This window comes from Podarcis tiliguerta, assembly GCF_965153285.1.
Source record: "Podarcis tiliguerta genome assembly, chromosome: 2".
In the NCBI taxonomy this organism is placed as follows: Eukaryota; Metazoa; Chordata; class Lepidosauria; order Squamata; family Lacertidae; genus Podarcis; species Podarcis tiliguerta.
In genome coordinates, this window is record NC_139535.1 from 91,924,293 (window position 1) to 91,936,514 (window position 12,222).

Below are 12,222 nucleotides of genomic sequence, written 5' to 3' on the forward strand. Positions count from 1 at the left end.
GCCAGTGCAAAGGGACTTCACTCCCTTCCCTTCCCTCTCCTCCCCTGTGCACTACCTAAATTGTCCTAAGTGTTTTCCCAACCTTCCAGAGCAGATTTGGGGAGGGTACAAGACGGGGGGGGGAGAGGGGTAAAGTCTGCCTCGTTTCTTAGATGAATGTGCCTGCAACAAGACTCACTGCACGCAGTATGAGATTTAAGCTGATGTCCGGATCCTTCTTTCTAGTTCTCAGTCTTTTATTTAGCATGGAACAGAATAAATGAGGAACTGACGTTTTCATGCCTTTGTACACCAAAATAAGATCTAAGGCAGAGACAAGCTGAAATGCGGTTTTCTATTTTTTCCTTTGTACGGTAGACTAGTTTCTACTTGCGCACACCGCACTCTGACCCCCATCTGCGTTATTCGTGTAAAGGAGCGCCATAGCACTTTAAGCAGTCGTGGCTTTCACCCAAAGAATCCTGGGAACTGTAGTCCGTTAAAGATGCCGAGCATTGTCAGGAGACCTCCTCTTCCTATCACAAAGTTACAATCCCCATTCAAACTCTATTCTAGGGGATGCTAGGAATTATAGCTCTCTGGTGGGGAAAGGGGGTCTCCTAACTTCCCTCGTCACTCTTAATCTACAGTTCCCAGGATTTTTGGGGGGGGGGTGCGGTTTCTTTAGTGGCATACAGCTTTAAACGTATAGCGCTGGTGGGGTCTTTGTCCTCCATCCAGAGAAGCGAAGAGGCATTGTCAAAGCTGAAAGAGCGAGCAAAGAACAAACATCTAATAGAATATGAAACGGCGCTGGTGAGGAGGGGCCTGGGCAGAGTTGTAGGTTGGGGAAAGCTCCGGGCCCGCCCGAGACTCTCTATCCCTGAAGTACGTCTTGCACCTTAGTTCCAAGCGGCCATAAATCTGAAACCCAGCTTGCGAAGTGCGCCGAAGCACGAGAAACCGGCGCCGCTCTCAAGGCAGGAAACCCGGCGGGCGCGACCCTCGTGGCTTCCATGGTCCCGGGTCGGCTCTCCTCCCCTGGGGGCGGAGTGGGAAGGCGGGGCTTGCGGACGCGCAAACACAAGTCGGGGCGAGGCGGGCACCGCGAGTTCCGGGCCGGGAGCGGGGCAGCAGAGCGCGGCGCCTGAGTCATGGAGAGCGGCGACGGCGGCGGCGGTGCCTACGGAGCTGCCAAGGCGGGCGGCACCTTCGACCCGTGGCGCTTCTTGCAGCAGCCGCAGGTCATCGCGCGCATTCTGAGTGCGGTGAGTGGCGTCGGGCCGGGGCTCCCGGAACGCAGCGCGGAAGTTGGGCTCTGAACTTTTGCAGAGGCCGCCGGGCTCCTTCCTAACCCCGGGCAAGTCGGCGCGCGCGCGCCCCCACGCTGCGCTTGGCCGCGAAGGAGGGCGAGCTAGTGGCCAGGGTGCCACGAGCTAGTGGCCCAGGTGAGGCTGGCGTAGCTGAGGCGGGGCCGTTAGGCACCTGGGCCGTGTCTCCTGCCATCACCCTAGGAGGGGAAGTAGTTGAGGCGGAGCAATGCAGTGTCATGCAGCGCCGTCGGGAATGGAGACACCTGCTGGAGGCAACGGAAGCCGCCGCCGCCGCCACCCCGGGCGTCGGCTAGGAGGAGTCTCTGAAGAAGACGCGTGGCCAAGTCCTCTGGAAATTATCCACTTCGGGCCAGTGGCGGGTCCCTCAGCTCTCGGCCCCCGAGGCCGCATACAGACAGCAGGTGCGCCCTGGTGGCGCGTCTCCCGCGCTGCGCCCCGTCTCTCTCGGCCGGTGGGGAGCCCCGCGCGTGGGAACCGGGCAGGGGCCGCTTCTGGTTGGCCCGCCTCCGGCCGCTGCCTCGCTCCCATTCACTTGCTTAGGATTGGGCAACTCTGCCGAATAAAGTCCACCGCTTTGTATTGCGGGTTGTTTGAGGAGAAAGCAGCCTGGTCATATGGCTGTCAGCTGATAGGCCTTGAGCGGAGCTAGGCTGTTGCCTTCCTTGCCTTTTGACAAGCTGGGTGCTCAAGGCTCCTGGGTCTGTAACAAAAAGAGGAACGCCCTTCCCTATGGGCAACGTTTGTAGATGGAGAGAAACTCTTCAGATATATGGATCGTTTGCTTGGCAGTAAGGAAGAGCGAAACTGCTTAGGAAGCAGCTGGCTCCCCAGTTTTGCTAGACCCAGTAAGACAGATCCTTTCATGGCTGGTTCCTCCAAAAGAGCGTTTCCCAAGCTTGGGTCTTCAGCTGTTTTGGACTACAGTTCCCATCATTCCTGACCACTAGTCCTGACAACTACAGGTGATGGGAGTTGTAGTCCAAAACCAGCCGGAGACTCAAGTTTGGGAAGCTGTGCTCCAAACATTCTGAGGGAAAGTTATGCTTCTAGTCCTCTGGTTTTCAGTGAGGGTTCTAGGAGCATCTTCCAGAGGTGATGTGAAATTCTGTCAATAATGGCACTCCTTATGGACAATCTAAAAGCATTATCAGGTACTTATAATGGGAGAGGGCAGGCACGGAGGGTTGAAGTTATGTAGGAAATCATGTCATGTTAGCAGAGGTTAACAGGCCTGAGTCCTGCTTGCCTCATTTGAAAGACATTTTCTTGAGAGGTGAGCAAGTGCACTTCAAGCGTGCTTGATTTTTGACCTGTGGCTGAGAGCAGCTTGTTACTGGTGAGGAGAAAATGACAGCTTTAAAATTAGTTGGGGAGGTGGAGAGATCTGTCTGAACCCTGAAGCGGCTTTGTCTGACAAGTCAAGAGGGAAGGCTCCTCAGCCATTTGTATGGTGCTCTTTCTGGGATGCACCAATCTCCAGTGCCAGGTGGTCTCAAACAAAACTCCTTATCTTAGCTGGCATGATGTCCAGCACCCAGCTATAATTATTGCTCCTCTTTTCCTTAGGGTGAGGTTTGAACTATTGAGGCCTCTGCTGCTCCGTACTTTGTTCAGAATGAATGCAATGCAATTATCAGCTGTGCACAAAGATGCAGGTTGGGACCTTGCAAGGGTAATGTTTTGCATAGAGGTGGGATTTCGGTATTTAGTGGTCCCAAGTTATGATGTTAAAAGCACATGAGGCCACCATCTTGCTGAAGCTAAGCAGGTCTGGTCAGTAACTGGATGGGTGACCACCTCAGAACATGTACACTGCTGGGTTCCATGATGGCAGAGAGATGGGATATAAATGAAATCATAGTTGATTTGTGCCTTAGCGGAAGCACCTCACTACTCTGGAAGATGGTGGGTAGCATTGTACTTTTTTTGTTGTTGCAGATTTTTGCACTCATTGTTTTCTCCTGCATCATTGGTGAAGGCTACACCAACCATTCTTCATCCGACAAGCTGTACTGCGTCTTCAACCACAGTGAGGATGCTTGTCGTTACGGCATTGGCATCGGAGTGATTGCCTTCCTGGCTTGTGTATTCTTCTTGATGGTGGATATCTACTTCCCACAGATTAGCAATGCCACTGATCGCAAGTACCTCGTTATGGCCGACCTGGGCTTCTCAGGTATTTCTTTTTGGGAGGTGTGACATGAAACAAGTCCTTGTGGGGAGGGAGGGCAAGGCTCCGTACATGTTCTCTTCCTCCTCTCTCTTTTCCCCACCCCCTTTGCAGAGCTGGACAATGCCTTCCCTTGTTTTGCTCTCAGTATGATGTGAGTCTGGAACAGCTCAGCTCCCCTGGCATGTTGCCTGCGAGGGCTTGTTTTGTCTGAATGAAAGTGTCTTCCAGGAGAGACTGCCTGTGTTCCTAAAAACACTGGGATGCTATATTATTGGTAAAGATTAGTGCTGGGCAAGGAGGAGACACCATTGAATGGGTGCTCCTTTGTTCCCTGACGTAAACGCCACATGCCTTAATACCTTGAAAAAAATGTCACACGTTTCTTTAAGGGGGCTTCTAGATAGCGTTTGTTCTACTTTGAGAAACAGGAGATTCTGGACTCCCATTCCAGGCCTTGGCCTAGATTAACTAATACTGTAATCAAAACTTGGCCCACACATCCTTCTGAGACGGTTGCAGAATATGCCCATTTTGTTCAGTGTAAGGTCTCCTCCAGACTGTCAATACTTTGTGGGAGGGATTCAAGCGCATACCAGAAATTCAAAGCACTTTAAACCTGCAAATCTAAAGTGCTTCGCTGCCCTAGAACAATAAATCCATTAAACAAATTATGTAGTTTGGAAAGCGATGGGGAAAAAGTGTGATGCATTGAAAAGGGTGAGATAAACAAATGACTAACAGGAAGACGTGGAACATCCCACAGGCAAATCAGGATGAATGCTCATAGTTACATAACTGCCCCCCAAAATTATAAATGAATGCTCAGTAACGATAAGACAAAAAGCCGGGTAGCTTTTGTGCAAGCAAGCTGGAAATAATGCTCATTAAACAAGTTGTCTGGAGGAGCCGTAGAATTTCCTGATAACCAGAGCACAAGTGGCAGGCATTTTATCATATAGTTGTAGCCCCAGTTGATAGCAGGAGCAGAATGGTAGTGCTCTGTACTGCAGGCTTCCCCAGCTGGTGCCCTCCAGATATTGCCAACTATCTGCGACCATGGGCCATTCTGGCTGCGGTTAGTGGGAGGTGTCCCAGCACACCTGGAGGACACCAGGTCGGGGTAAGTTGTTCTCCTGTATCTTCAGCTGAAGGGTGCCTGTGCTTCTGTTAAATTTGAAGAGACTGGCAAAATAACCAGCAAGTAAGCAAAAAGGAATAAAGACCTACAGTTGTATTCAATGCTGTGCAAACAGAATGGGGCGTTCCCCTCCTTCTGCAGCATGCCCCAAAATCAGCTCGAGGGTCCCCAAGCCTCAGGAGCTGGGAGTATTGCCTGACTAGAAGTCTGTTTTGGCACTGAAGCTGTGGCATCAGATACAGCCCTTAGAACAGGGCTTATCATAGGCCTTCATATTCTGTTAATAAGTCACCCAGTCTCTTCCACCCTTGCTAAATATATTTTTTTCTCTTTGTGCAGCTCTCTGGGCCTTTCTGTGGTTTATTGGGTTCTGCGTGCTGACAAACCAGTGGACATCAACACCTCCCAAAGATGTCTTGATTGGAGCCGACTCTGCCCGTGCTTCAATTGCCTTCAGCTTTTTCTCCATCTTCTCATGGGTGAGTGAGGGTTTCTCTCTGGCCCAAGGAAGTCCAAGGCTGAAGTCAGGCAGGCTGCCAGCTGCCAGCCCTGAACTGGGGATTGGCTATGAAACTGATAATTAGTTTGCCAGCGCCTGTTAAACTGAGCTCAAAACAAGCAACCAGCTCAGATCTCTCTGGCGTTGCCTCACAAGGTGGCCGTAGAATTTCCCTGGCCTTCCCATCCAAAACAAAGCAATGCTACTAAACTACCTTACAGAGGAATGGCTGTATAAATGGCTGTTGCATGTGACCAACTCTTCACAGACCCATCCTGGTCCTTGCCGGCCAGAGCTAATAGCTTGTTTCTGTCCACAGGGGCTCCTGATCACCTTTGCACTTCAGCGCTACCGCATGGGGGTGCAAGACTTTGACCACAGCTACGTTGACCCAGCTCCAGGTCCTGTGCCCCCCTACTCAAGCTACCCCAACGTTGGTCATGAGAGCTACCAGCAGCCACCCTTCACTCCTCGCACCGGAGAGGACTCTGAAGGCTACCAGCCTCCCCCTGTGTACTGATTGCTACTAGCACTGTTTAAAGCAGCTCATGTGGGGAATAGCCACCTAAGTGCAATTGATTCACTTGCTTGGGTTGGGGAAAGGCATCTACTGTGAAGAGTAAGAATGCCACAGCTTAACTTTTGTGTGTGCGTGTGCATTGGGTTCTGGGGTATCCTTGCTGTTTTCTACCCTTGCAGAAAATACTTCGCTCCCCCCTCAGGGGTGTGAGAGGCTTTCTTTCTGGCCTGTGTGTGATGTGCAAGGCATAATAGTTGCCCAAAAAATACGCAGAGGATATTCAGCTAACTCTGTAACAGGAGCTAGAGATTTCATCCACCAGTTAAGGCAAGCGTCCCGTTACGTTGCTTCCTACTGCAGTTATCGTAGCGGGACCCTTGCTGCTGGTCAAAGTACTTTGTGCCTTTTGTGCGGATGCTGTTACATCCTTGACTCATACCAGCCACTGAGTGGGGTGGGGGGGTTAGTTCCCATGGCTCCTATGGTGCTGCCTTTCTAGATAGGATAGTGCGGATGCAGTGCTTTCCTTACAGCTTTTCACTTGCTGCTGGATGGACATGATGCCAAAGCTTAGGCCTAAAGGCCCCCTCATTTCTTTTTTTTTAAATAACAATTTGTATATAAAGTGCTGGACTGAGCAATGTTGAATTTTTCCTGTGTGCCTTGTCTTGTTTCCCTCTCTCAATTCAGTCCTAGTTCAAGATGGGAGGGGACCAGCTCCCTATCTGCACAGATATACTAATAGTGAAGAAACATAGCTGGGGTGGGGTGCAGGTACTACTCTGTATGCCTGTTGGGGTGGGAAGCCCACTTGCACAAAACTTACACTTTCCTGGTTACCCTCTATCTTCCCAACTGTACCTGTTGGGGGTAACAGGAGACAACCCACTCACATGGGAAGCAATTTGAGGATTTGGGAAGTGTTCTAAATCTGTATCATGGCAGAAATAAACCTCGTCACTCCCATCACTTGGAATGCGAAATTTTATTATACATCCTCCCCTTCAGGCTTCAGGGGAGATGTTTATGTGTGAACCCAGCTATGTGACCGAGGGCTAGCTGTGGGAAAATAATTATGCTGGCTGTAGCAAAGCAGTGGTGTAAGGTCTTGGCACCTACAGAAACAAGTACCATAAGCCTTATCTCAGCTCCTTTTTTTAGGCCGCACTTTTCACCTCCTGCTGTTCTGGGTTTTGGCCAACCAAGCACTCTAAACAGCTGATGCTGTTTCTCCCAGTGCAGCTCTTAACATGAAAAGGTGCCTGTACTATCGGGAGGAGTATGGGCATTTTCAGTGGTGGTCCTACAACAGAAGTTTCCAAGCAAGAGGCCGGTCATCTTCAACACTTCTGATGGGGAGGGGACTGAGAGCTGGATGTCTCCTACAATCTAAGTGGGTAGCCTTTAAAAACAAAATAGACACCTTGCTCTGAAGTCTAGTGAAATGATGGTGGAAATCAATAAAAAAGGTCAAAGAAGACATTCAGTACTAAGTTATTTATTAAAATAGCCTGATGAATAAAACATTTTTATCTTAATTGATCACTATGGGAGAAGACAGCAAATATTCATGGGAAACAGAAATGGCAGCAGAGCAGTCTTAGGGCATGTTTTAAGTGCAAAACTGATGGTTTGCTGAATCAAATGCAGAAATAGCTACTACCATTCATCATGCAGAAGACAGTAAGATCGAACTGCCAGAAGTTATACGACAGGAACATGCCCCAAGCTTCATATATAATGAACATGATTGACGCTCTCGGCCATCCTGAATAAATTAGGAAAGTAAAGGCCTGACACAATACACAAAATCTTAAAGCCAAGACTACAAAGAACATAAGAATTGCTTATTGCCCACTCCTGGAGACACATTATATCTATCAAACCCTTCTACAGAAAAGCAGAGGCCTCATAACTTATGCAGGATTAGTAATAATTTTGTTAGTTTGGAAGCCTCACAGAACTATGCTATATACCCAACACATAGCTAGATGTTAGATCAGAAAGATACACATAGAATTGAAGAAATGATGTTCTGCTCAGGCAGTTAGTCTAGAGTTGAACATTATGTTCCATATTCCATGTTCAAGAAGGGTGAAAGACTGGGAGAGAGACTACCCCTTCCAAGGTAAACTGTTTAACAAAGACACTGGTGTTTGCTGAAATAAGAGACAATGGCTTTAAGGTATAAATAATATTCTAGTTTGACTAGGAAACAGGTTCTGCTAGTGAACATAGAGGAAACTCCCAGTTCTATGAGACAGTAGGAAGTCTTTCCCCATAAATGTGAAGCCACTAAGAGATGAGCTTTCGGTTCTTAGCACACCTAAACTATTAGCCTTTTGCAACATGCCCCAGCCTCATTTCCTCTTTTAAAAGCAGTTCACTCTTTCTAGTGCTTTCACTAGTATTGTCCTTTGATCCGCACACCTTTTTAACGGTATAGGGTTGGAATGAAGAACAGCACATCAATTAACCCCACAGAAGAAAAGGGCTGTCCCTTTCCTAGTTCAGTGTGATGGGCTCCACTGCATGATCTGACGAGCAGCCAAAGCCTTTCGGGAACCAGCGATATCTATCTGCTTATTTCCTCCCGGCAGATTCTCTTTGTCGTCGGTTGCCTGCTGCTGCGGCCGCTTCTTGAAGTAGCAGACACGGCAGACTGAATGGTACTTGTCTGCTCCTCCTATCACTTCCACCTAAAGGAGGAGAGAAGTGTTAATTACTGAACAGGTAAAAAGCACTTTTCTGCTGCCAGACTGATAGCAGGCACATTTCTGCCTCACAGATGGAAAGGAACCTTTCTGAGAAGGAAAGTGCAGTGGACTCTTACCTCCTTCTCTGTTCCCAGCCTCTTTGTGTAAGAGGCTTCACGGTAACACTCCATGCAGACGGCGTTTAGTTTCACCACACTCTCTGCTAAAGGGACCAGCTGCAAGATGTTGCCAAAGGCCTGCAGTGAAACAACCAGATGCAACGTTGGGTTGGGACACATACCAGCCGGAAGAGAAAGTTAAGAATTTAGAGAGGTTTACCTTTCTCTGGAAGGTTGCATCGAGGGCGGCCACAATGACAGTCTTCCCCGCATTGGCCATTGCCTCACAGAACTCTACAATGTCTGGAAACTAGACAGGAACAGAGGGGGAAAGTTATGTTCCTCCACAGTAGACAAGTCGTATCTCTTAGAAATTCATAGGACTACATGCGACACAACCAGTTCTTTGGTTGTGAGGAGATGGTGGCATTCTTAAGAGCAGCATTTCCCAACCTTGGGCCTCCAGCTGTTTTTGGACTACAACTCCCATGATCCTCAGCTAGCAAGACCAGTGGTCAGGGATGATGGGAATTGTAGTTCGAAAACAGCTGGAGGCCCAAGGTTGGGAAACACTGCTTAAGAGTATTTGCATGGTACTCTTACAGTGAAAGCCTATGGGGTGGGGAGAATAGCCAATGTGGTGTGGTCTCTTGCGGTTGCTGAACTACAGTTGCCATCAGCTTCAGCCAATATAGCCAATGGTCAGGATGACAGAAGCTGTAGCCCACCCTCATTGGCTAACTACGGCCCACACATACCCATTCAGAAAGAAGCATTCATTAGGACTTGCTCCCAAGTTAATAGTACAGGTATAGGACTGTACCTTAACCCACCTATGTTTAAAGCGAAGTTAAGGGATCCAACAGGTCTCACGTTCTCTAACTGAATACTTTAAGGTATTCCCTGATGGGAACCCTATCTGCTACTGCTAGAAAGGTCTCAATTATGGGAGGAAAGGATGATGCCTTGGTGATAGATCACATGCTCTCTCTCTCTCTCTCTTTTTTGCAGAAGGCCCCAAGATCAATACAGTGGTACCTCAGGTTAAGTACTTAATTCGTTCCGGAGGTCTGTTCTTAACTTGAAACTGTTCTTAACCTGAAGCACCACTTTACCTAATGGGGCCTCCTGCTGCCGCCACGCCGCCAGAGCACGATTTCTGTTCTCATCCTGAAGCAAAGTTCTTAACCCGAGGTACTATTTCTGGGTTAGCGGAGTCTGTAACTTGAAGCGTATGTAACCTGAGGTACCACTGTACTGTTCTGTATAAAAGAGGACTGGAATCCTACATCTACTCAGAAGTCCCAAGGAGCTCAATGGGGCTTATTCTAGGAGCATAAAATGGCAGCCCAAGTCCCCATAGAGCTGTGAAACAGACTTATGCGGTAGTGCTTGACTGTTGACCCAAGCCAGATTTATTTTATTTATATACTGTTTATTTTATAAACAAGAGTAATGTTATACAAACAAGTATGCCAAGATTTCTCATGTCATGTATCACAAAAATAGCATAATGTGGAAAAAATATCTACAACATATGTTTCATTATTCAGACAAGCTAAAAGAACTTACAAACTGGCCTTCATCAATGCCAATCACAGCAGCATTAAGGGCCTCTTGATGCACATCTTTGAGACAACAAGCTGAATAGGCTTCCATGGTATTCCTACATAGAAACAGAAGTATTTGTGATAATTGGATTGCTTTGGTTATAAGCCTACTCCATGGCAAAGAGTTCATTTTCCAGTGGCACTTGCAGAATGCTCTCGAATCTAAATAGCAGCTACGTGAGAGAAGACTTAGACAGGGAAGATGCTTGAATCCCCAGACTGAATCCCCTGAGGTCATATATTATAAAAACATTACAGTGCCAACAGTTTAAGATAACAGTTTGTGAAAAATGGTGTGCCTGCTTGAAATTTCCCAAGCATATACACTGTATAGATTGGCCCTGACATTTTAGCAATTTACCTGTCATGTGTGGAGACGCCATTGACGCAGTAGCGTGTGTCCTTGGAATACTTGATCAGCAGACATTTGTACTGTGCAATTTGGAACCGACGGACCCGGCGCATGAGTTCAGTGCTGCAAAACAAGAATGGAGATGTCCAGTGGCAAGCATAACCCAGGAAAGACTAACGTGTTTCTGGTCAGAGAGAAACAAGCTCTTTTACTAGAAGGGCACATGTGGCTCTATTGTGAGCCAAAAAAGCTGCAGCTGCTACATGAGGGAAATTACAAAAGCACAAGACTGACTGCTTTAGTCACTTCATTACTAAAGATAACACCTACAATTGTGCAAAACACATTTCCCTCCCAGCTCTGGCGGAGACAATGCATTTTAAGAAATTGGTTTTTGTTCTAGAGAAGGCAGCACTATAAGTTTAGAGGTGAAGAGTAAAGAAATGGCAATTGCCTCTATTCAGTCCATGGGATCTACTCCTTGCCCTACAGTCTTGATTGGCTAGGGCATGGCAAGGTTTCATTTGATTTGTCTGCCAAATGGCACGGCCCATTATTTGCTCTGGTAAGAGCAAATGATGGCCAGAGCCTATTCTATAGAAAGCAAACATTTTTGGGCAAGCAAGGTGCAAATCCAGCATAGGAGACAGTGCCACTTTTGCACTCATTGAAGGATCTGAAGCCCATTAGCCCATGCCTTGATATATTTTCACCTCTAGTTTACTGACTGAGGGAGGAAGCAGGAGCGTAGTGGTGATCAAGCAGGTAGAATTCCAGCAATTTGTGCCTCTTGTAGTATCCATGTCACATACAGATCAGCCACGCCAGTTAACAAAACCGGTGTGCTAGGCCCAACATCTAGATTACCAGTACATATAATAGCAGCACTTATTTCAAATCTGCAGTGTACATACCTTTTCCCGGAGAACATGGGTCCAAAGATGACCTATAGAGGTTGGAGGGGAAAATGGATTTAGGAATGTTCTCTTCTTAAAGCTAAGTACCAAATATACAGGTTGCAAGATGAATGGCTGCAGTCAGAAACACGTTGTTGAACTAGATTGAGCTCCTTTTAAGCCAGCAATCCCTACAAGAGCCCGTCCGTTATCAGAGGCAGCAGTTCTCTAAATGGCACATCCTAGGAATCCCAAGAGGGGAGATGGCGGTTGTGCCCATGCCCTTCCCATCTGCATCGTGAGAACAGGATGGTGGGCTAGAGGGGGCCTTTGGTCAGATCCAGCTGTACCCTTCCAGCGCCCTCACGCAGCCTTTACTCCCATTCGGAGCCAGAGAGGCGAATATCGCTTTCGCACCCCCGGTTCCGCAATCGAGGTTGCTACCCCAAACCTCTCCCTCGCTCTCCTCTCCAGTACCCCGCAAAGCCAAGGGCCCCGAAAACATCACTTATAAAGGCGAACCTCCAGCCTCAGAACTATCAGCCGCTGCCCTTAATAAACCCCTCCAGCTCAAAGCCCTGCCACATACAATGACACCAACTTCTACGTGCCTGGATCTGGCCGCGGGCCTTGAGGGGCGACCCCGGCTGCACTCCCGGCATCATCAGGCAGTTCATGGCTCCGATTCCAAGTCCTTGCCCGGGCAGATCCACCTAACGCCGGCCTGCCTTTCCCTTCGCGCGCCCGGCTCCGGCAGTTTTTATACCCGGGGCAAGCACTGCCCAATCAGAACAGATCGCGCCGTTCCACAGACCTGCAAAAGGAAACCCCCTCCGCCCCTTGGCCAATCAGAGTCAAGGCGGGAAAAAACTTTCTTGAAAGTGTTTGGCAAGGGCGGCGTAGGCG

The 12,222-nt window shown here is 48.4% G+C and overlaps 2 protein-coding genes across 3 annotated transcripts; one reads left to right on the plus strand and one right to left on the minus strand.

Annotated features, from left to right (window-relative positions):
• The first annotated feature begins 888 nt into the window (after positions 1–888).
• On the plus strand, positions 889–6,291 carry SYNGR2 (synaptogyrin 2). The gene is made up of 4 exons (XM_083430227.1): positions 889–1,247; positions 3,252–3,489; positions 4,964–5,103; positions 5,443–6,291. Exons 1-4 carry the CDS (start codon positions 1,134–1,136, stop codon positions 5,641–5,643), a joined length of 693 nt encoding a protein of 230 aa, XP_083286353.1. The 5' UTR covers positions 889–1,133; the 3' UTR covers positions 5,644–6,291.
• Positions 6,292–7,125: 834 nt separating this feature from the next.
• Positions 7,126–12,222, minus strand: TK1 (thymidine kinase 1). Of its 2 annotated transcripts, none has more exons than XM_083430225.1 (7): positions 11,928–12,222; positions 11,335–11,366; positions 10,430–10,543; positions 10,031–10,124; positions 8,679–8,768; positions 8,477–8,596; positions 7,126–8,342 (listed from the first exon to the last, which is right to left on the minus strand). In XM_083430225.1, the coding sequence occupies exons 1-7, from the start codon at positions 11,991–11,993 to the stop codon at positions 8,154–8,156; spliced, it is 705 nt and encodes a 234-aa protein (XP_083286351.1). In that variant the 5' UTR covers positions 11,994–12,222; the 3' UTR covers positions 7,126–8,153. The 2 variants fall into 2 exon arrangements, with proteins under 2 accessions (XP_083286351.1, XP_083286352.1); XM_083430226.1 differs by having other exon boundaries at positions 11,906–12,030.